This window comes from Strongylocentrotus purpuratus, unplaced genomic scaffold, assembly GCF_000002235.5.
Source record: "Strongylocentrotus purpuratus isolate Spur 01 unplaced genomic scaffold, Spur_5.0 spur5_scaffold_13, whole genome shotgun sequence".
Lineage (NCBI taxonomy): Eukaryota > Metazoa > Echinodermata > Echinoidea > Camarodonta > Strongylocentrotidae > Strongylocentrotus > Strongylocentrotus purpuratus.
The window spans coordinates 17,486,729-17,509,204 of NW_022145598.1; the positions used below are offsets into that span (position 1 = coordinate 17,486,729).

The window sequence follows — 22,476 nt, forward strand, 5'->3', positions numbered from 1 at the left end:
CACGCGATAAACCTTTTATCAATTATAAGCTTCCCATGACAACCATGACAACATTTAGTCTTAGATAGAAAGTTAAACTACTTTCTTTTGGCTATAGACTTAAAGGTAAAGACCAGTTATGGTCATGCGATTGCATTGTGAAAGAAACGTTGTGGAATCGATCAGAAAAGGTTGATCATCTAGCATCTAGCATCTGCAAGGTTCTGGAATCATCAAAATGATAAGAAATTTGGCCCATTCTTCGTAAAGTTACAAGCACTATACACAGAAAGATGTATATGGAACTACCCTATATCTCTCACAGACCATGAGAGAAACAAATTTACCAAATATATGAATTAGTAGGCGGTTTCCCGGCAAATTTTTTATCATCATGTATTAGTCAAAACATATTCTTTCACATGATTGGTAATGAGAGCTTCCATTTCATTTCTTGAAATTGGGGCGTTTCCAATACTGGTCTTTACCTTTAACATCCATAGAAAATTGTTTGTCCATGTAACACATTTGGGTTTACTAAGGTAATCCTGCAAACAATTGTTTGATGAAAAAGAGGACATGAGTACTTACTTTTGCTCTTTCGTTGATATTAGCTCCAAGTTCCAGAAGCCTCTCTGCTACTACGAGCTTATTATCTTTCACTGCAAGCATCAATGGAGATACACCAGTTTCCTGAAATATCAAATCATATAACGTCATTTCAATAAAGATCAGTGAAAAAAATACACGGGGACTCGGGGTGAAATAGCCCCCGAAATGCCCAAAAGAGCCCCCGAAAATCAGAAAAGAGCCCCTGTAGATTTGCTTAGAGTTCAATGCAAAGTAAATTTAGGAGTGTTAATTTCATGCAGGCAAGCTTGAAAAGTAGCCACCAAAAAATACAATTAATTTTTTCCCTGATAAAGATACATCATTATAGTAAATATGTGGCTAGATGGAAAGGGGTATCCAAAGGCCTGGAAATAATCTAAAAAGCACATGATGTAATGCAAATATACATGAAATTGTGAATATACAACAGGGTGACAAAAATACCACCTGTACGACCAAGAACTTCTTGGTAGGACTGATACTGAGATTCACACACATGTATAAAGTAGGAAATATGATAATTTACAAACTTGATTATTTGACCAGGTGATTGCTTCTTTTTTTAATCCATTGACAACTGACAAGTACAAATATCAAACACAAATTTATTCAGAAATACTATGTTCATTTATGCAAATAATATGTATGTATACAAAACAATAAATATTTGCATTTACAATTTATCGCTTACAAACATGTACATGTGGGGCCATTACAGTAAAGGGTGAATGTTAAGTATTATGAGATCACTTTGCTTGGAAAGTACAAATACCTTTCTCCTTTTTTTTTTACAGTATTTCAAGTTTGTTCAAATAATTTAGTTACTATTTAACTGCTGTTATTCTCACTTATTTACTATTTTTGTAATATTCTGAAGGTCGGGCTTCTAGAAGACTAAAACATTTGGGGATTGAAGATTTATCTAGTAATTTGAGGTTATTGCTAATCTCATCTCCAACTGACCAACTCAAAAAAAGGATCCAACATTTGTTTGAAGGAAAAAAAAAACTTATATTCCTCATATTTTGTTGTTATTTACCTACATGTACAGAACATGTAGCTGCCAATCACATTCTGGAGTGATTTGGCCTCAGGACCTTCCAAGTTATTATTCTTTACCACAAGTTATAAACAGGTATACCTTGAAAAAAGTTATATAAGACCACAAGGAGGTCCATTGTAATAGAGAACTATACAGTCTCAAAGAAATTTAATACAATCAATAATCGACCAGACCTACAAAAGCTCCACCTAGCGTCCATTCTTTCTTTATTGGCTTTTGACGTCATTTGCATAACAGTAACTGGGGTGCATATCAACATGATATACAATGCACATATAGCAAAAGACTAGACATAACAAGCAGATATATAGGCCTATACATTAGCCCATATTCTACGCAGAAACAAACTTGATGCAGGGCCTTTATTCAAAATAAAAATACGGTTAAACAAAGAAAGAAAGTTTGGGGGGTTTAAGTTTTGCTTTTTTAATTTAAGACCAGGGTGGGGTTCTACTTAATTATTGGAATACAGACCCCTGGCATTGTCTAAGCAAAATCTTAGCGAAATGTAGGACACAAAAAAAAGTGTCCAGAACACAAAATAAATAATAGTTTGCGATATTTATTACTTAAAAGATCTTTCTTTTTAATGACATATCTGAAGAAAGTTCAGCTAACAACATTAAGCTTCATTGACATTGTTTGTTTACCAGCTCCACACCCAAACAATGTGATTCTATCTCTGACTACAGGAATATGATTTTCTACAATTATACAGCTTGCGTTCCAATTTCGATACACATTTTTTGTGCCAATACATTTTGCTAAGCTAACGGTACATTTGCATCCCTTTATTCCAAGAAGAGAACGTTTACAGAATGAGTTACTCATTCACGTGCAACTGTGATATCTTTAAAATCATTTTCTGGAGCTCTTTGCCTCTTGGGGGGGGGGTGCTATTCACATCTCCATCTTAGAACTTTCGTTCTCCAGAGTTAAAGGTAAAGACCAGTTATGGTTGTGCGATTGCATTGTGAAAGAAACGTTGTGGAATCGATCAGAAAAGGTTGATCATCTAGCATCTAGCATCTGCAAGGTTCTGGAATCATCAAAATGATAAGAAATTTGGCCCATTCTTCGTAAAGTTACAAGCACTATACACGGAAAAAATGTATATGGGACTACCCTATATCTCTCACAGACCATGAGAGAAACAAATTTACCAAATATATGAATTAGTAGGCGGTTTCCCGGCAAATTTTTTATCATCATGTATTAGTCAAAACATATTCTTTCACATGATTGGTAATGAGAGCTTCCATTTCATTTTATAAAATTGGGGCGTTTCCAATACTGGTCTTTACCTTTAAAACTGCAACTCTCAAAACTTACTCAAAAGCCTCCAACTCGACAACCAGAAAGTCAGGTTCTTTTGGGGAGCCTGACAAGAAAGAATATCTACATGCACCTCTTTAACACAGAGTGGGGGGTAAATAAATCATTGCCTTATATGTTCCTTCCTGGCTCTGTTCAAGATCAAATTCATAATTTCATTTACCACCAGGACTGAGTGACTAGCACCCAGGGAATACCAACTTTTGCAGGTTCCCATCACTTACGAGTTAGATTTGAAGAGACCTGGGGGCTGGGGAGACTTGAGCCAATTTGGCAGTACTCCGAGTAAGATTGTGATGGTATTCCACAGTAACATGATACAATTATGGTAACACACAGTGGTTCCAAAATATTATCATAACGGTGCCATCACTCAAAATCATCAATTGAACACAGGGCATATCCCAACTTACATGTATTTACTTTTTCTAAATCCCTTTTTATCACTGATCACGATTTTGGGCCTCTCTTAATGAAGGAGATGTATGTATTTTGCATAGTTTGCAAGCAATGTTGATCTCTTTGGTAACAGAATAATAAATGAGGTAAACTGACAAAAGCGGTTCTAGGTGGGCTGGGGCACCGGCTCCCCTCTAGAAAAAATATGTTCTTTTAGAACTGTAACCGATTACTAATTTAGCCAACTGATTATGAAATACTCTAAAAGAAATTTCAGTGATTTCACTGTTCTTAGGGTTTCAATTGTGGGTGGAGCTGGGTAAGGTTTGCATATATCGTCGCTGTTTTCACGAAGTGACGGTAGTGGAAAAAAAATTGCATTCACTTTGCGTTACGATTTTCCTCACTACCATCACTTCGTGAAAACAAGGACAATATAATTTTTATACCAAAAAAGAATGAATTTCAAGAAGCAAATATCTTCATTGGGTTTGAATTGGGTTACAGGTCTTTTCATTTTATCATGCAATAATGACTTCACAAGTCACAACCAAATGTCGATCATTTAAAGACAAAAGCTTTTAAGTTGGATGGAAATTAGGAAGATACATGTACATGTACAGTATGGTCAATTTATGGAGGGGTGCATTGTAGGAGGGTACATATCTGGAATCATACCAGGGGTGTTTCACAAAACTTGTCACTAGTGACAAATAACAGTTTTGGTTATAAGCTAGTGAAATCCTTGCTTCTGATTGGTTATCAGCAGATTTATCACTGATTTTTGTCATTGAAAAACGGCTTTGTGAAACAGGTCCCAGATGCTCAGAACCAAAAGGGTATTAGAATGTAACTTCAGCGAGATCAGCTTAGAGCCTTAGACTGCATGTACAAAAATTGTAGGCCTACAGTATACAGCTTACCTAATGCAATAACTCATCTCACTTCTCTCTTTTCAATATCAATAGGGATTTTTTTTTTTTTTTTCACTAATTTTGTATATCAAGTATATTTAGGCCTACATGGCTACATTTCTTAAAGATTGTTTTCGTCTGATTCTGTTTCACAGCCAAAGGATGAGAAATCTGACAAAAATATCTAATTCTACATTAAGAAAGCCCTTTTGGTTCCTAATCTTGGCAGACCATATCAAGTAACAAGTCAAGTTTCAAGTTTATTTGTCTTCCAGAAATAACATGTAACAAAATATAATAGAGTATAATCATAACACCATATGAAATTATTTAGTGTCAACTGTCAAGAATGTATAAAACATTACCAGCAATCTAAGGACTGCTGTAGATGGCTTGGAAAATGGATGAAATATAAAGTTATACAATGAAAAGTATGATGACATGCAGAATAGTATGAAATATTAGTTAAATTAAAGACTAAAAACTACAATGTTTGAATTCACAACATGCCATGTGTAACTAATTCTAAAGAGAAGATGGATTGTATAATAGGAAATGATTTCATTTATTTGATTCAAACAGACTACTTTTAAATGTTGATATTCATGCAATTAATATGCTTGATCAATTAACAATAGAGAAGAAAAGTCTGCTCTATTTTGAAAAATTATTTATAAATTTCGATATTCAGATACCGGTATACAATTTATATGCTTGATCAATTAACAATATCCAAAGAAAAGTTTGCATCATTACATAAGACAATACAAAGATAAGTGATTAATAAATGAAAAAATGTAAGTAAAAAAGAACAAAATATATGGTTTACTGTAAATCACAGCACAATGGAGTATCAAGTTCAAACTTTCAAACTAAGTTAGACAAACTAAAATCAACTGAACTACATACATAGTCATAAACATTAAATAACTTCAAAGAAAATGGAATTGAAAAAAACATAAATCAAATAAAACACTCTGCTTCTTCTAATCAAAACTGTTTGAGACATGGCAGGCCAGCCCAATGATTTGTTTACCCATCATGTAAATAATATGCCTATTGTATAATAATTATGCCCAGCTCAGCTCTTTTAATAATTTAATATGATATTAATATGATATTAATATTATTATTCATATTAATTATGTAGGCCTATCATCTCTTGAATTCATCATACATCAACATATCTTAAAACAATATTAATATCTTCTATCTCCCACCCAGGGAGTTAAAAAGAGTAATTTTCTACGCAGGAGACATACCTCGTCAGTTATTGTTATCTCTGGGTCACCTTTCTCCACGGCCCGCAGCAGGGTCTCCACACTGCCCCATTCCCCCCGGAGGCTTAGGGCCAGCAGACGGCTGTACGTCGGCGTAGGCTGCGGAAGCCCCCCACCACCAGCTCCACCGCCACTGCTTGCACTCGAATTGACGGACACAGAGTCAGACATGTTGATATGTTTCCTCTGATCCTGCAACATTAATGATAAATAATCACAAACTTAAAGTTGTATCAAAGTTTCTTGATCATGGTGATGGTGGACAGCGATCTGTGCTCACGACAATGTCTGTAAACATTCCACTTGTCTGCGTAAAAACTCCATTATGTAAACACCACTTGACTTCCAATAAGTTATCATTCATTCATTCCGAACTCTTTTGGCTCCACGTCGCTTTTCCTCTGTTATCATCATGACTACGCCATAATTATCATCATAACTCCACAAAGTTTTGTTAGATCTGGAAAGGATAACATCCTGCAATTAGTACTCTCGGGAAAGTTTCGCGAATCTATAAATCCCCGACGTTTGGAAGAGAGAGAGCGCGACGGTCCTTCCACTACTACCACTCTACTACCAGTTGGCAACAAGTTAGTTTACATTGAGTGTATTGTAAGGACCTTGTACGGAGCACACGGGTGTTATCTTGTGGTATAGTCTGCGCGATGCGTGGGGCGAACTTCGCTGCTTTCAAGTATGCGAACTTCTGATTGTAATCACCATGTGATGATCGATCGCATAGACCCCATTTAAAACCATTTCCAAGATCAAATCACCGGGGAATAAGATAAGTTTCGTTGCCATGGTAATGTAAAGCGCCTTTTCTAGCCAGACGGAAAGGGTGTTCTCGGATCAAAATGATTTTCCCACGATTTGTGACGGAGTTTGATTGCAAAATTTAAGCTTTTCGTCTTTCGTGATGGTAAAATGCTCCAGGAAAATATTTATTGGCTACTTGAATTGACAGGCCTGAATACTTCAAACGCTATGTATTTGAAAAATTGAAACAATATGTAAACATGGAACTATAAACAGATAGTGGGGCGGAGAGTCGTTATGCAGGGGGGGGGGTACTGGTTTCAAACTAAAGAGAGAGAGAGAGAGAGAGAGAGAGAGAGAGAGAGAGAGAGAGAAAGAAAGATCAAGGCGAGCAAGTGGAAGAGAATGTGGAATGATGGTTGTATCATCATTTCATCGTTTTATTTTCTTCTTAGACTTCATCTTTCTCCATTTATTTCTGTTTAAATTGTTTTTCGATTCATGGGCGCATCCTATTAACTACCACTAGCGTAGCTAAAGTGGACAAGGAACCCATCCTCCCATAACTTTTTGTCGGTTGTCTTCACATTTGCAAAGGAAAGTTAGTTAGATAGATAGATAGATAGATAGATGGATATGATAGATGGAGAGAAAAAAGGGAAGGAGAGAGGGGAGCGGGGGAGGGGGGGGGGGGGTAATGAGCACTTTTTTTTAATTATATTTTTTGCTCAACAAGGGGGAGGGGGGGTAGTGAGCACTATTTCTTTTTTTTAATCAACCCCCCCCCCCCCCCCCCCCCCCCCCCCCTCTTGAGCAAAAAAAAGGGTAAAATTGTGGTAACCATCTTCTACTTTCTAGGGTGGGGGCCCGTCTACTAGGTCCAAGGTAAGAGGAGTAACAAGGGGGATAAAAGAAAGAAAATACTATACAGAAAGAAAGTAATAGAGGAAAAATGTTCAGAAGAGATAAATTTACAGCTAAGGTGGTCGATACAGAGAATGGAGGAAGAGAAAGATTAGAATGAACAAAGAACGCAAAGAAATTGTTTTAGCGGAATGGATTGATGAATAGAAATTACGCTATAGTCGAGCAATAACTCACGTTTCGCCTTGGACATAAACAAAAGCATTATCAAGCAAATATAATCACGCGTGTTTACTGCGGTCATTGAGAAGGGGTTTTAATTAACAAGTAAACACTATGCAACGACAGCCACAAGGGAGGGAAATAATTAAGATTTAATGAGTCTCTCGCTCGCTACGTCACCCAAGACTATGCACGACAACCAACCTGGCAGACGGCGTACGCGTAACCATGGAAACAAAAGAAAAGCCGCTAAGTCGACACATGCAGCTGGACACAATATGTAGGACTCGAAATGGACTTTCTATGGTTTGGGTACGAGTATTAAAGGAAAAAATAAGTATGAAAAATGAGTATGGTAAAACCGGTCACTCAAAGATTTTTTACTTTCTTGAGGCACTTCATGATCATTTTGAAGCGCAATTTGTTTAGGGCTTCAATATCACAACATATTACAGACACTGATAACATGTACCGGTAGCCCATCTGCCCATGCATTTCAGATTTGTAAGACTGGAACATTGTTAAGCAATTTATTAAACGGTTACTTGTCTCCGGGAGGGGTATATTAATTAATAATCAAATATCATGAAACCACAAAACAAAACTTGAGGGGATTTCTGTTTCTCTTTCCAAAACAGGCATACGAGATGAGTAGAATCCATGGTGGTCACTCTCCAATTTGAAATCTACAGTTTGTCTAATACCATGATTAAATAACACGATTACTTTGGCTCTATAACTCTAGTAATATTCAATAAGCTTCATTTTCTATAGAAATATTGTTAAATTGACATTCATGATTCATCTAAAATTTTGAACATTATCTTAATATAGTTCGAATCTGGAAACAATCAAGGAACCTATTTTACAAACTACAACTCTTCATTTACTAGCAGCCATAAGAAGCTTGGGCAATTTTGGTAAGAAATTAGTGAATAATTTTTGTTTTTTCCAAAACTGGATTTACTTTGACATGGATACGTCAATATTTAGTTCTTAAGCAATTTTCATATCTAACTACCTTATTTTAAATCTAATCTAAAGGAAGGCCTCTTCTCAATTCCAATTCCAATTTTTTTTTATGAGGCCTATATTTTGTCTTTGTAACACATGATATTCATAGCTACTTAAACAAGATAACGCTAAATTCCTTGTATAACGCTTAAACAATGACATAATTCTATTGCTTCCAACCTTCTCCCTCACATATTCCCTTTAAACTCACGGATTTAAGAACGAGATTAAAGAAACTTGCTCGCTCATAATCAGATCCAATTATGATTGATAAATTAAACTTTAATTATCGAAGATCTGTTAGGGCACAACCCGTCAGTCAGGCGGTGCCCCCTGAATTATGTCTGATCGATTTTTCCAGATTAGGGTCAAATCGTACTAATACGCGCGTAATTTTTAATAAAAATTGAATTATCGCACATCACTGTTGTAGAGGACAAATGCACAGTCGCAGATACAAACAATGTCATCATTAAAAGAAATAATAATTTGACACGGTTACTCTTCGTTTTTTTTTCACCAAGGCGAGAGACAGACGAATAACCCTGGTGGTAGATTGAAATGCTAACGTTGTTGTTTGAAACAAATCAAGAATAATATTATCATGATTATTTCTAACAAACAGACCTTGACATTTTTGAAGCATAATTGGAACCACGTATAACCAAATCGAAAGTGGCGTGAATGATAGCCTTAACGAACAGGTTATTATTATTTGACATTATTACAACTTGTTAAATTTATATAACATGACTACAAATAATCAATCAATATTCAAAGACGTGCTTGCTGAAGTTGTAGATTATTTTACGTCTGTTTCTCACCATATAATTTGAAGGTCAGAATAAAGGATTTAATTTGAGGGAAACATATTTCCATCCCTAGTTGATGATGAACAGCATTTGTATGGCGGCTTATATCTGTTTCAGAAAACATATATCTTCCTACATATATCTTCCTATATATCTTTTCAAATTTCTTCCCGCAAGATGTGAGTTCTATTTTCAACCTGGCCAAAGATATCTTTAATGGAGAAAATGTATTCCAAAGTTTGATATTGCAATGTCACTTCGTCATCAAACATTCAATATTAATTTGAAGGGACGTCTGCATGCGTGCAAGTAGCACTCACACATACCAGTAGATGGCGCTAATTTAATTAAATCTGCCCTTGTCCTTTTTGGCTGGCTTGCTGGCGTCGAACAGTCTGTATTGATTAACATGGGCACCTTGTTTGGGCTTTTAATTTGTCATAGATGATTGGTATCTTACAGTTTACCACGATTTATTTGGGCATAACAAACTGACCTGCATCCTAGGAATTCATCTTTCGGAAAAAAATGTATAAATATATCCGAATTATTTACTTCTAAACAAGGCGAGGAGTCATAATGATTTTAAATTTTAAATGAGACATGCTAACATTGTATTGTAATTCCATTCCAGATGCGACGATTCGAGAATTTTATAATGATAATATTCACTTCTTGTATAGCGCATAATACGTTATTAAATAACATCTATATGCGCTTCCAAAGAGCTTTAGCTCCGGCATCCGTTATGAGCGCACAGTGCATTTCAAGGAATAATCCTACCAGGTACCCATTTACCTCACCTGGGTTGAGTGTGGCAAATGTAGATTAATGTCTTGCCAAAGGACATTAGTGCCAAATGAACTTCTATATTTCATTAAAATTATGTTTATTTTTCGAAATCAATGAAGGAATGTGGTCTATTGTACCTGGGAGCAAGCTACCTGCATGGTTACACAGTGTATTTCCTATTCCTATTTTCATATAATCCATAATTATGCCTCATCATCAATGTTGAATCCACGATTTGTAAAGATCTTTCTGGACAGCTGAGAGATCACACTCGTGCCCGCGCCTGATTCATAATAATGTGCCTTTCACTTAGCCTCCAACTTCTCATCCGGGCGTTACCAGATTAGTTTGTGAAGGGGGGAGGAGGGGGTGAAACTGACAATTTGGTTGGCTGATAGTGCGTTTTTTTTTTTTTCGATATCACTTTATTAGCAATCATGATTATTAACAAAGGAATTAATGGTATAAACAATAGCATATAGGTCTATACTATAAAAAAAAATATTTAAAGCCCATCAATACTGGTGAACAGGAGGGATTATACTACCCTGCAAGGTCACTGGACAGGTGGTTATCTCATAAAAACAGTTTTCAATTAACATAAGAAAAGGGGGATCATGGGGGACCAACGGTCACCGATTAGACATTGTTTGCTATATAGAGGGCGCAAGTAGCTATAAGTAGTGCAGTGGGGATTTAAATTCAGTCAACCAATGATTGTTTGTTTTGGTTTTGGTTTCTATAGGCGTTTTTTTTCTTTCTTTTTTCTTTGTTTCAATATCACTTTATTATTAACAATCATGATTATTAACAAAGAAAGTAATGGTATATACAATAGCATAGGTACTACAAAAAAAGTATTTTAAGTTAGAACACAAAAAGGCCTAGGTCAATGTGTATCATTAACAATGCAGGGCTAATACTTCATACTATTCAGTATGAAATACGTGATACATAATGACAAAAGATGTCAAGGGCACGTTTAACATGTCGTCTGTTTGGGGTCAAAAGCGCGTCAACTCCATGTCAAAGTAATATGACTCAATGCCATTGTGGCTCCAAACAGACGATGTTACATAAATGCGAAATGGATATATAGAATTTAGAAAAAATACAAGTGACTGGTGTGTAAGTAAAATCATAAAGAAAACAACACATTATGCCCCTAAGCGGTTGAACAAGTATGTATGATGAACTAAGCATAACAAAGAAACAAAAACGACAAGAATGATAGGAAGTATATAGAAGGGGAGGAAAAGGGAGGAGAAAAAGAAGAAAAAGAAGACGAAGAAGAAGGAAAAGAAAAAGAGAGGAGCATTGGAAGGTAAGAGCAAAAGAAAAGAGAGAGAAAGAGAGACGGAGAGAGAAGAAGAAGAAGAAGAAGAATTAAAATGAAGGAAAACGTGAAGACAAAAAAGAGAGAAGGATAAAAAGAGGAGAAGAGAAAAAAGGGAAAGGAGGAGGAGCAGAAGAAGAAACGGGTGGAGAGCAAGAAACAGAGGAAGGAGAGGGCATGGAAAGGAGCTGTAGAGAAGGAGTAGGAAGGTTAAGTATGCATTAGAAAGCTGCTGTCCTCCCAAAATGGCTCTTCCTTAGAGCAGTAAAATGAAGAAGTTTATTTACTTGTTATTTATCTATTCATTTATTCTCGTCGTCGTCGTCGCCGTCGTTGTTTTTGCTGTTATTTGTTTAAAACAATGAAGAGTAGGTGGACGCAATCGCCCCTGTCCCCTGTGACGCCTTTCGTATGTATCTTTCTTAAATATTGTCTCAAGGATATTCCGATAATCAAACCAAAATTAATTATACTTTTACGCCTTGCTATTGATCAGCTTATGCATATGCCATCGATTCCATCCGAAAATTTTCCCCTCAATTTCACGCTCAATCGAAGCGCTAGTCATCCGCAATAATAGCCATCGCACGTTGCTCTGAATTAGTTACAATTCCGTTAGATATCATTTGCCTTTCTAGGAGGGATTTTATCCGCCAATTGCGTCACGGAATCAAAGGCTTAAAGGTAGATTACGTCCTTGTTTTGAATTTGCCGAATTAATGGGATGATCCACTAACTCCATGTGATAAAACAACCCGATCCCTATTAAACGCTATTTTGAGTCCGATTTTTCAGTCATTCCAAATTTACACCAATGACGTTCCGATCCCATCGAATCCTTATCTTTCACGAAATTCTATCATGTTCTTTGTATTTTGTCCAAATAAACTCGAAACTATGTAATAAATATGTTATGTTTATAATGCATTAGCACTTTTACCATAACCAGTAGCGGTTGAAGGGGGGGGGGGGGGGGGGGGGGCTTTGGGGTTCAGTCCCCCAATTTTTCTTGACTATAAAGGCGTTAATGTCTTTAGGAGCAGCACTTGTCTAAAAAATGGGTTCCAAAATCGCTGGGTAGGGGGGATGCTCCATCTGAGTTTTCCTTTTGTTTTTCTTGGGGGTTATTTTATTATTAGTTTTTTTCAAGATCTTCTCGAAACGACTTAAATCAAACGAAAGAATCAGGTTGTTTGTCCACGTTAAGGTGTCGTGGTCTAGTAAATAGGTCACCGGGCTGTCGAGATAACATGGTTCGCGGTTCGAGTCCCTCCGCGGCACTAATGTCCTTTGGCAAGATAGTTTTTATGGTTTTCCACACTCGACCCAGTTGAGGTAAATAGGTGCCTGGTAGGTTTTAATTCGCTGAACTACCAGGGCACCATAATGGAAGTTATACTCAAAAGCCGGGGGTAATATAATTGTCGAGCGCCAGGGGTGGCAAATCTGATATACATGAGCTCTATTCAAGAACCTACTATCATCTATTATTATCATTAATCCACCTGCGACAGGAATTTGGAATTTAGTCGCACTTCAATAGTGAGATTCTATGATTAGAACATGACTGGCTGAGATCCCAAATAGTCATAGAATTATCAGGATCAAATTGATGGTTATCCTAAGCCTTTCGACCAGAGTAAGGGGCTTATCGGCCTCCATCACGGCATCAGTCTGTATTGCCCCTATTTGAAATCCAATTGGATTATTTATCTCTGATCGAACGGTGTTCGATGCGACCCCCCCCCCCTCCCCCCAACCCTATTTAACATATTTTATTAGTTTAGAATTTATACACCGCAGGGTATTAAAGTTTGATAATCCTTCTTGAATAATTCAGCTTTTACTGCTCTTCGTGTAAAATGATATATATGAATGATGAATATTTTGATTGGCTTAATTAATAAGCTATTAACGAACTGAATGGGAATTAATTAAACAGATTTGACAATTTGAATCTTTCATAATTATTGCAATTAGTCATTTCTCACAATTTTGCCGTGTGAGGATCGTGTAGTCCTTGACGCCAACAAGTAGAACGTAATTGTATAATATCGTGCCACCATGCAGTTGCATACTTTCATTGGTTTGTCATTATGGTTTAACATTATTCCCAAAACTGTATTTTCCAGGGAGAGTTAAAACATACGTATATAGTACTTTCCAATAATAGTTTTAACAGTGAAGGACGAACCAGATAAAAAGAAACCGACATCCGACATTCTGAGGATGATTTTGACTTTATATAGTTTATACTTGTCCAAAGGGGTTTATTTGCGAGAATTATAAAACAAATAAATAAAAAAATTTAATTCATCATGTTCATGGAGTAATCATCATTGATTTTGTTGTTGTTGTTGTTGCTGTTTTGGCTTCAAAAGGGTCCCAATTGGCCAAAAATGATGGGGTTCAAATTTTCAGACCCTTCCTTCACTTCCTGGCGGTCCATATGATATTGGGCGCCAAAATGGCTTATATAACGCGCAATAGGGAAATTTGGTGTCTTCGGGAAAATTTGAACCCCTTCAATTTCTGATAGCTTGGACCCCAATGAATCCAAAAATGCAACCAAAAAAAGTCAACAAAGTCCTACGGGAGCTGTTTCAGTGACATACCGTACCACACTAATACCATGACGGGACTTCTGAGGACCCTTTCAAAATCCATTGTGGTACGATACATTCATGAATCACTGGGATCGCGCACCACTTATACATTAACTTTACTGGAGATGCGAAGGTTGAGGGTTCGAATCCCGACACGGCACCAATACCCTTTAGCAAGATATTAACCTGCACTTGCTACTCTCCACCCAGGTGTTAACCCGTTGACTACTGAATTATCTTATTCCCATAGGCTTAACACAGGGACAACCAGGTTCCAGTAAGCAATGGGTTAAATGTGTACCCGGTAGGATGCGACCGTCATTGTTGGTCAAACAGCTTTTAAGCGTCAAGTAACGCCTGGCTGGAATGCTCCCCAGGGAGTGGAGGTTGTTCACACAGTGTGTGCGGGCAAGTATTGAATCCAATGACTAGGGTAATAGTAATAAAGCGCTTAGAGAGATTTGTATTAAGCGCTCTATAAAAGTTGAATATTATTATTACAGATATTTGAGTCTAACTTACCAAATATCTGTGAAGACGACTTGATGACGCCAACTGCCTACTATGTCCACGGTCTCCAATTCGCCCAGTCTGTCGGCCCTCTCTATGTCTAGAATCGATGTTACGTCTTGGAGATGCAACTGGAGACGCGCCGTCACTTCCTGTGTGTGACTGTGACGTGACGGTGTCACGGACTGATAAACGTGACTGAGAACTAGCCAGATGGTCGTCTTCGTTAGGTTTCTTGTCGTTCTGTTGATGAGATTCAGCTACCCTTGAGTCCGTCCCACCTAGTGAGAGTGTAGAATCCCGTTCCAATATTGCATCGTTCCGTTCTGTTCCCCCACTCTCCAAGGTGCCGCTACCCATTGACGCGTCAAGACTCAAACTGCCATCGACGTTTTGTGCTTCATTTTCATCTTTTGGAACATCCTTCTTTTCCTCCGATGTATCAGGTTCATCTGTCATATCCGCAACCTTTCCTTCTGTAGTCTCATTACTGGCTTTGCTCTCCCCAAGGCACCCTTCCTTTGATTGGGAATATCTTCCAGACTGATCTTGAACTACCTTTTTACTATCTCTAAAACTATTTCTACTCTGAGAACTGTCTCTTGCACTTCTTGATTTGGGCCTTCCTTTATTCGAGTTTATGCGTTTCTTTTTCACATTATCCCCGTCTATCTTTCTGCTACCCGTGCGTCTAACTGTGGCAGTCTTGTTTTGTTTCGTTTGTCCATCTCCTTTCATCGCTGCATCACCTCCGCCCACCACCTCATCTCTCAGGGCAGGTTCTTGGTCCGTCGTCACCTGATCAGCGCTTCGTCTCAGTTGTTCTTCATCATCAGGGGTTAACGAGATACCCCCTCTTATGGTCTCGGATGCGGGGTTCGAATCCTTGTCAAGGTCAACGTTCTCCCCCTTCTCTTCATCCTTCACCAAACTTGATCTTAAATTAGCGCTGTCCCCTTTCCGATTCGCTGTACCCACAACCCCTTCATCCCCCACATGGTGAAGGTCACTTTCACCCTGGTGGGACGGACCACGCGTTTCGTCTTCGATCTCGAAGTTATTGTTCCTTTCTTCAGACAGTTTCGACGCTGAAATCGACGTCGAGGAGGATGCTGTTGTCCCTGTCTGTACCTCCGAGTTCAAAGTCTGGTCCCCTACATCATTACCCGTGGTCGCATCAAAAGTTGGCTGAATTACCTTGTCATCCGACATCGTAGACTTCGTTGATTTCTTTTCCACGAAAACAGAGATTCAACGCCACCAGGGTGTTAAAAGAAACGCGGATGGATCAAACAGTGCAGACGTTACGAAATTAGTTTCCCGCTCTCGGTGTACACCATAAAATTCCAGTTTTATAAAGCTGCTTCATTAGATGAAGAGAAATGATGTAGAAAAGTTATCTATGTCAAAACGATATGCTGATGTCATTAGTTCATGACCAAGTCTTTTTGGAAATACCGGACTGAATGAATGAGCGAGCTTCACTAAAAAAAAGGATATGTTGGTTATTTGGGGAACTAAACAAAAATGGTAATGATTTCAGACTCTCTTTAGCAGCCTATCAATGACTCGGTCATGTTTCGAGAGAGGGCGTACTTGCAGCATATGAGGTTGTCATGGGGTTGCGCGCTTGCTCGCACGGGGGCGGAAACTGAAGGTTAAGTATAGCCCCTGCTATATATAAGTACAGATGGAGAGTAGCGATATGAAAATTATTGAATTAGATGATACAAGGTTAAATGTTTAAGGTGTTAGGGCAAAACATGTCTATAGCATACATGTACATTACCCCCCTCTCCCCTTCTTTTTTCAAATGTAAAGATGCCAGGGGACCTTGCATCTCGCTCTTGTTTTTTTTTCTTCTCTTTTTCTCCTGTTTTTTTTTCTCCCTACAACATAACGTTATCTCAAGTAGACCATGATGAACGGTTCGATATAACGACCTCAGGTGGAAACATGCTTGAGTATAGCCCCTGCTTCAAAAGTACATATGGGGACTAGAGATATGAGAATTATTGAATTAGATGATGCAGAGTAATGTGTTTAAGGTGTTTAATAAAACTGAGGTGGAGATCTATACTGTAGAGAACATTTTCCCCCTTTTAAAAAAGTCAAGATCCCAGGCACGTTTCAGGTGTCCTTGATTTTCGCTTTTCCCCCCCCCCCTTCTTTTAATTTGTTTACCCCCATAAAACACAATCCTAGTGCAGGTCGGCAATGAGGAATAGAGGAATATTCTTTCCCCGAGGTTGCGACATGAGGAAAGTATAGCCCCTGCTGCATAGAAATCTAGATCGTTCTGAGGCGTATCCAACACAAGCATAAAGTATGCTTTAGGGATTTACGCCACTGTTAATTTGCCTTATTAAATTGCTTATTTCCACATGTGGGTACGAAATTAATACAATTAATAAAACAAGAAATGGAAGAAAATAAGTAGTAACTACTTTTGAATAATCAACTTAAGGCAATATTCAGTAAATGGGCCTCTCTCTCTTTTAGCAGTGCTCAGCTCATTGGAAAGGAAATTGAATGTAAACGTTTGAGATGTTAAGTTTAGAGCAAAACTGTTTCTTTCGTATTTTAGATAGCAGAAGAGATCCTCACTGTGAATCTGATAGGGTAATTACTTCTATCCGATCACCGTGATGCCAAATTAAGATTTGCATGTTGAAACTTTTCTCCCCTTTTTTAAATTTGTTTTAACTTTCTTTCAATTTGTATTTCTTTCTTTCCCCTTCCAGAGGTTTCTTTGATCCTTTATATACTTTAGCGACTTGATTATTTTGTTATGTTAAACTGATGTAGAAAATTGTTATGCAATAAGATGCGCGTCATCTTATGTCAACACGTGGACTAATTGTCGGATATATACATATTATATCCTGCATCAAAAATTTGTTGGCTTTTGATTGGTTGAGAGCTCGTCACATGACCAGAAATATTTGACCTATTTTTACAAAGTACTACATGAGAGTACTATTTTGGTTTACTATTTAGGAGTTGAAAAAAAAATGTGATTTTTTTTTTTTTTTAATTTAATCATTTTTTTTTCTTCAAATCTTTAATTTAATGAAAACAAAATATTTTAAATCTTTTTAGATAAAAATTGACATTTTTTTTGTTCTAAATTTTTTTTTCCCAAAAATGTTTTTTGTTATTTCATTTGTTATTTTAAATATTTTTTTTGATGCAGGATATAAAACAAATATACCATGCCTTCTATTCGAGGTACTGGTTAAACTATGGGCCTCGGTGACTCCAAAAGAACCATTTGCTTCGGGGCTGCGCCCCTCAGCAAATAGTAATATTGGAGTCACCTCTTGCGCATTGTTTTAACCAGAAACTCTCAAGGCAGTGTATATTTGTATATTATTACCATTAAGTTACAATAATTTTTACTATTTCTTACCTCTTTTCTCTTCTATTTTTTGAAATGCTTTGAGTGAGAGAGAGAGAGAGAGAGAGAGAGAGCGAGAGGGAGAGAGAGAGAGAGAGAGAGAGAGAGAGAGAGAGAGAGAAAGAGAGAAAGAGAGCGAGAGAGAAAGAAGGGGGTATAAAAGAGGAAAAAATATAATAAATAGAGGAGATATTCTAAAAGAGACCGAGTGAGGGCGCAAGATAGACGGAACAACAAGAGAGTGTGTGAGACCATAGACATGATTAAGGTAGAAATGAGGTGGGGGGTCCTAACGAAGTATATAAAGTAAGTGAGGTATATGATAAAGGTGGTTAACAAAGTAAAGAGATAGAGAAAGAGAGATGGATGGCAGGGAGATAAAAGAAACAGAAAGGGAATGAAATACGAATGAGAGTTTGATAGAGTCAGGTGGACAAAAGACAAAATTGGGAGTAAAATATATATGAGAAATGGAGAGGATTAAGGTGAATGAGAGAGAGAGAGAGAGAGAGAGAGAGAGAGAGAGAGAGAGAGAGAGAGAGAGAGAGAGAGAGAGAGAGAGAGAGAGAGAGAGGAAGAGAGGGAGAGAGTGAAAGAGGGAGAGAGTGAAAGGGAAAGAGAGAGCGAAAATGTATATACATAAAGGGAACAGAAATAAGTAAACAAAAATATAATGGAAACAGAAAGAGATAAATTTAGATTGTAGTACATATATAGAGAGTAAAGAAAGGTTTGTGGAGGGGGGGGGGGGGTATAAACTGATGAAAGGATTATTAAAAGGAAAATACGAGGAAGGTTAGTCTTCAGAATAGAGAGGAAACAGCAAAATAAGGGGATAGCTCGAAAATTGAGGCTCAAACGGTGTGATAATGATATTTAGATTTTTTGTGTAGTTGTAGGAATTGTTTTATTAAGCTGAACGAGTGATACCGATCAGAAATAAAGAACCCCTCTCTCTCTACAAACATTTCAAAAGGTGCTGTACAAGGCTATTAAAATGCCTTTGATCAGTTTCTCGAAAGTCTTAGTGATTCTGTTCGGGTTGAATGATCATAATAAAACTTGAGAAAAATAAATTACCCTACCATGAGATGGGGTTACCCCCTAGCTTCCAGCCCCTCCCCTTTCCTCACAATTGTATAGGCCAACTGAATATACCTCCTGCTATATCACACCCCCCCCCCCCCGCCCATACCCCCATGCTATTGTGCACCCAAATAAGAGTACAATAGCACCCCACCCCCATGGAACCTATCTTACAGCGTATACATCACTAATCGATTGGTGCACAATAGAAAACATAGACGAAACAGAGAGATCGTCACGGGGGCCTTGTTACGTATCAAACGTGAATCCCGTACCAATCGATATAAGTCCATCAAACTCTGCAAAGTCAAACATCCAATACAAGAAACAGCTAGGAAAATTTATTTGCGGTGGTCTAGGTTAACCTTTTCCCTAAACCAAGCAGGGGGCCTTGATGATATCTATCCATAGTAGTAGATTGATAAAGTGATCAACAACTACACCTTTTTTTAAATTTTGTTACTCCTTATAGAATTAATGTAGTATACATAAGGGTAAAATTTAATATCCTTTCTTACAAAGTAGCCACCGTTTCTTAAATTTACACCAAGCATCTATATTTATTCATTAGTCTCCTCAAATGGTAATGATTTTTTTCTCCATCATCCTCGAATTACAAATATCATACTTCAGCTAACTTTATTCGCATGTCTACATGGGTTAACTTAATCAATATACCTAGTATTTCATTATAATTTCAATGTTTAATTCCATATAATATATTCAACTATTGTCTTGTCTCTATTCTAAAAGTTTTTTAATTGCAAAAATATTCATGAGATTACTATGAATGATCTTATCAAAATAAAAAGTATCCTCACCACGTTGGAATAGGAACCTTATGAATATTCATACCCTAATTTCGCTCCAACGAACAATAACAGAAGTATCGACCCTTCTTACGAAGGGGTGCGTGAATGCCCCCCTTCCACCAGACCGGCGGGTGGTGTAGTCATAGAATATTTACCCTGTGTGCAAACAGGAAAACCTTCAAGCGTACACCACAATACTTTGCTCATTATCTCTCAACGACTCTTCATTTGTTGTCTGCGTCCTATCACCGCTATTCCACATCATTATACAGGCTTCCCTGGTGGCTTTTCACCCCCAAGAAAACGTTTGATTTTCGCTCGAGAAATTGATTTTATAATATAAGATCAGGAGATGACATCATTTTGCATCCTTGATCTCTGAAGGAAACAGATGACAGTGGTTTTATGCATTCCACAGTGACTAATTACTATCTATTGGAATGGACAATTGATGAGTGGTCGAACAAGGTTGGGCTGTGGTCCCGGCTGTGGTTCTTCGCGATGTTATTCAGCTTCGATTAAAGCAGTTTCATCAAGGAACTCACATTTGATTAGAATAATATGACTGTTGATTGCATCCTGTCTGGCCGTGATGTGGCATTTAATGAAACCTGACAAGTTTTCTCCTTTTCGATTGTCACTGTAAACATGGCAACGGCCACACTGACCAACGTGATACATTACATTTGAGATACACAAGTGACTTCTGCACGTCCGCTTTCAGTCCTTTTTCTACTTATTTGTTGTTTATTGTGGATTTGAAATAAACTGATCAACTTCATGAATACATTTGTGCTGCATCAGTGCATGGACTAGTGGTCACTTAGGCATAAATACTGAACTATTTGATCATCCGTGTAAGTGAGTGTCTGCTTCTGTTGTTGGTTGTGGATTTTGTAGGAACTTCTTTGGCTTGTCATTGTTTGTGTTTCTTCTTTGACATATTCGAGAGGCGAGCGATTAAACAATTATCTCAACTCAAGGATTTAAAACGCACTGTCAACATTACAGGAACAGGATTAACCGATGATAAAAAAAAAAAATGCGTGACCGTGTTGGATATATCAATCCAGAATACCAATTGTCTGTTACTCTATGTGATGCCATGTTGAAGACGTTTGCGTCCAGATTCTTGTTACAGAAACATATACATACAAGCGTCTAATACTTGAAGCTACTTCACAGTATTTCTTTAGTTACATCCAGACGGATTTTTCACGCACGATGTCGCTATCTTCATATTGATCTACATTAAATTCACTTGGATCTTTATTGCGTTCACGTTCACCGCACGGATACGTCATCACCAAAAGGTTTCGCTTTACATTTCCATGTTCCTTTCTTCTGAGATCTTTTCAAACTCGTGTTTACCCGGTAGGTTCAGTGCGTTATAACAGGTAGGGCATTGTCTAGCCGATCCTAGCGGGAGCCCCTGCGGATTTTCCCCATCTATAACCCTAGTGAAAGACCATTGTTACCCCGTAAACAATGTCGTGATTCCTGTGAGCCACTGTAATAGGGTGACGATAATTCATTATAGCAATTTGGAAGATTGTACTCGTAATGGAGTACGGATTGTATGGATATGTGTGCTGAAAATGGATAGAAACGTTTCAAAGTGAGCGACGTGATGTCTTTATTTTCATGGATGTTTGATTTTAAAAAGACATGACAACGGGACAATCAGATGTGTTGGTTGTCCCGCGGGAGCCGGCGGCATCCGTCGGGAACGGCCCCATCATACGCGAACCGGCCGGCGATCGGGAAAAGCCTTCCGATTCGACTACAGGGACGACCAGATCACGGAAGAAAGTGACGTTTGATCTTGATCTTCAGGTCAGAACGATCCCGAATCGTATCCCGATGTATGAGCGACGTCCAGCCCATTATAATAACACTGGACACCTGTCGCGGGGTCGAAGCTCTCAATCCTATGCCTTCGGGCCAAAGCCTCTGGATATCAGAGGTCGTGATAGATACTTGATAGGAGCTGCTAATATCAGCGCTAAGAAGATCGTTGACTTGTTCCGAGTTCCTAATGGGCATCAGAGCTATCCTTCACCTCCAAAGGGTCAAGTCCGTCAAGGGCAGCCAGCTTGGAGGCGGCAGAGTCAACAAGGGTACGGATCTGCTGCTACGTCAGGAAGCTCTGCAGTGCGACATCCGGCGTACGCCTACGACGGAACAAAGTCGGCGAAGATGAGCCGTGCGGCAGCGAACTTGAAACAAATCACGGCTGCACTGAGCGAACACTTTGATGCTTCGGTCTATCAGGAGTGGAATTCATCAGAGAAGAAGAAAGGTCCTACACCTGTAACAGCCTCCATACAGGGGGTATCATCTTCTGATGTCAGCACCGGATCTGGATCGTGCAATACTGTCTCGCCAACACCTCCCCGAGGTTTCAATCCAACCAAATTAAAGAATCATTTACACTATCGCCAACAACTCAGCCCTCAATCTATTTCGCCAACAGATTCCAACCAGGAAAGCGAATCCTCTAGAACATCTCTAGCGGATCGATCACGAACGGTGGGTTATTCATCAGGAACGGCGACATCAACGTCGATGCGAAAGTTACCCGTGGTCGTGACGCAGCAGTCATCATTGAGTGACACGCAATTGATCATCAGTAAGGCTCCTTCCAATTCCCGACCCGACGTTCGGCGTCGGAGTGATGA

The 22,476-nt window shown here is 38.2% G+C and overlaps 2 protein-coding genes across 2 annotated transcripts in view; both read right to left on the minus strand.

Moving 5' to 3' along the window:
- Positions 1–6,273, minus strand: part of LOC105439794 (serine/threonine-protein phosphatase 6 regulatory ankyrin repeat subunit A) — a 33,787-nt gene extending 27,514 nt beyond the window's left edge. The window contains exons 1-2 of the mRNA XM_030983577.1: positions 5,565–6,273; positions 571–672 (exon numbers count right to left, since the gene is read on the minus strand). Of these exons, the coding sequence (XP_030839437.1) occupies positions 571–672; positions 5,565–5,783 (321 nt within the window). The 5' untranslated portion in view covers positions 5,784–6,273. The remainder of the gene's footprint in view (positions 1–570; positions 673–5,564) is intronic.
- An 8,227-nt stretch (positions 6,274–14,500) lies between these two features.
- LOC115923206 lies at positions 14,501–15,709 on the minus strand. Its single transcript, XM_030983578.1, has one exon. It carries the CDS (start codon positions 15,707–15,709, stop codon positions 14,501–14,503), a length of 1,209 nt encoding a protein of 402 aa, XP_030839438.1.
- Between the last annotated feature and the right edge of the window lie 6,767 nt (positions 15,710–22,476).

What these genes read in the sequence shown, in the direction of transcription:
- LOC115923206 (XM_030983578.1), bottom strand. Translation starts at nt 15,709, where the DNA reads ATGTCGGATGACAAGGTAATTCAGCCAACTTTTGATGCGACCACGGGT.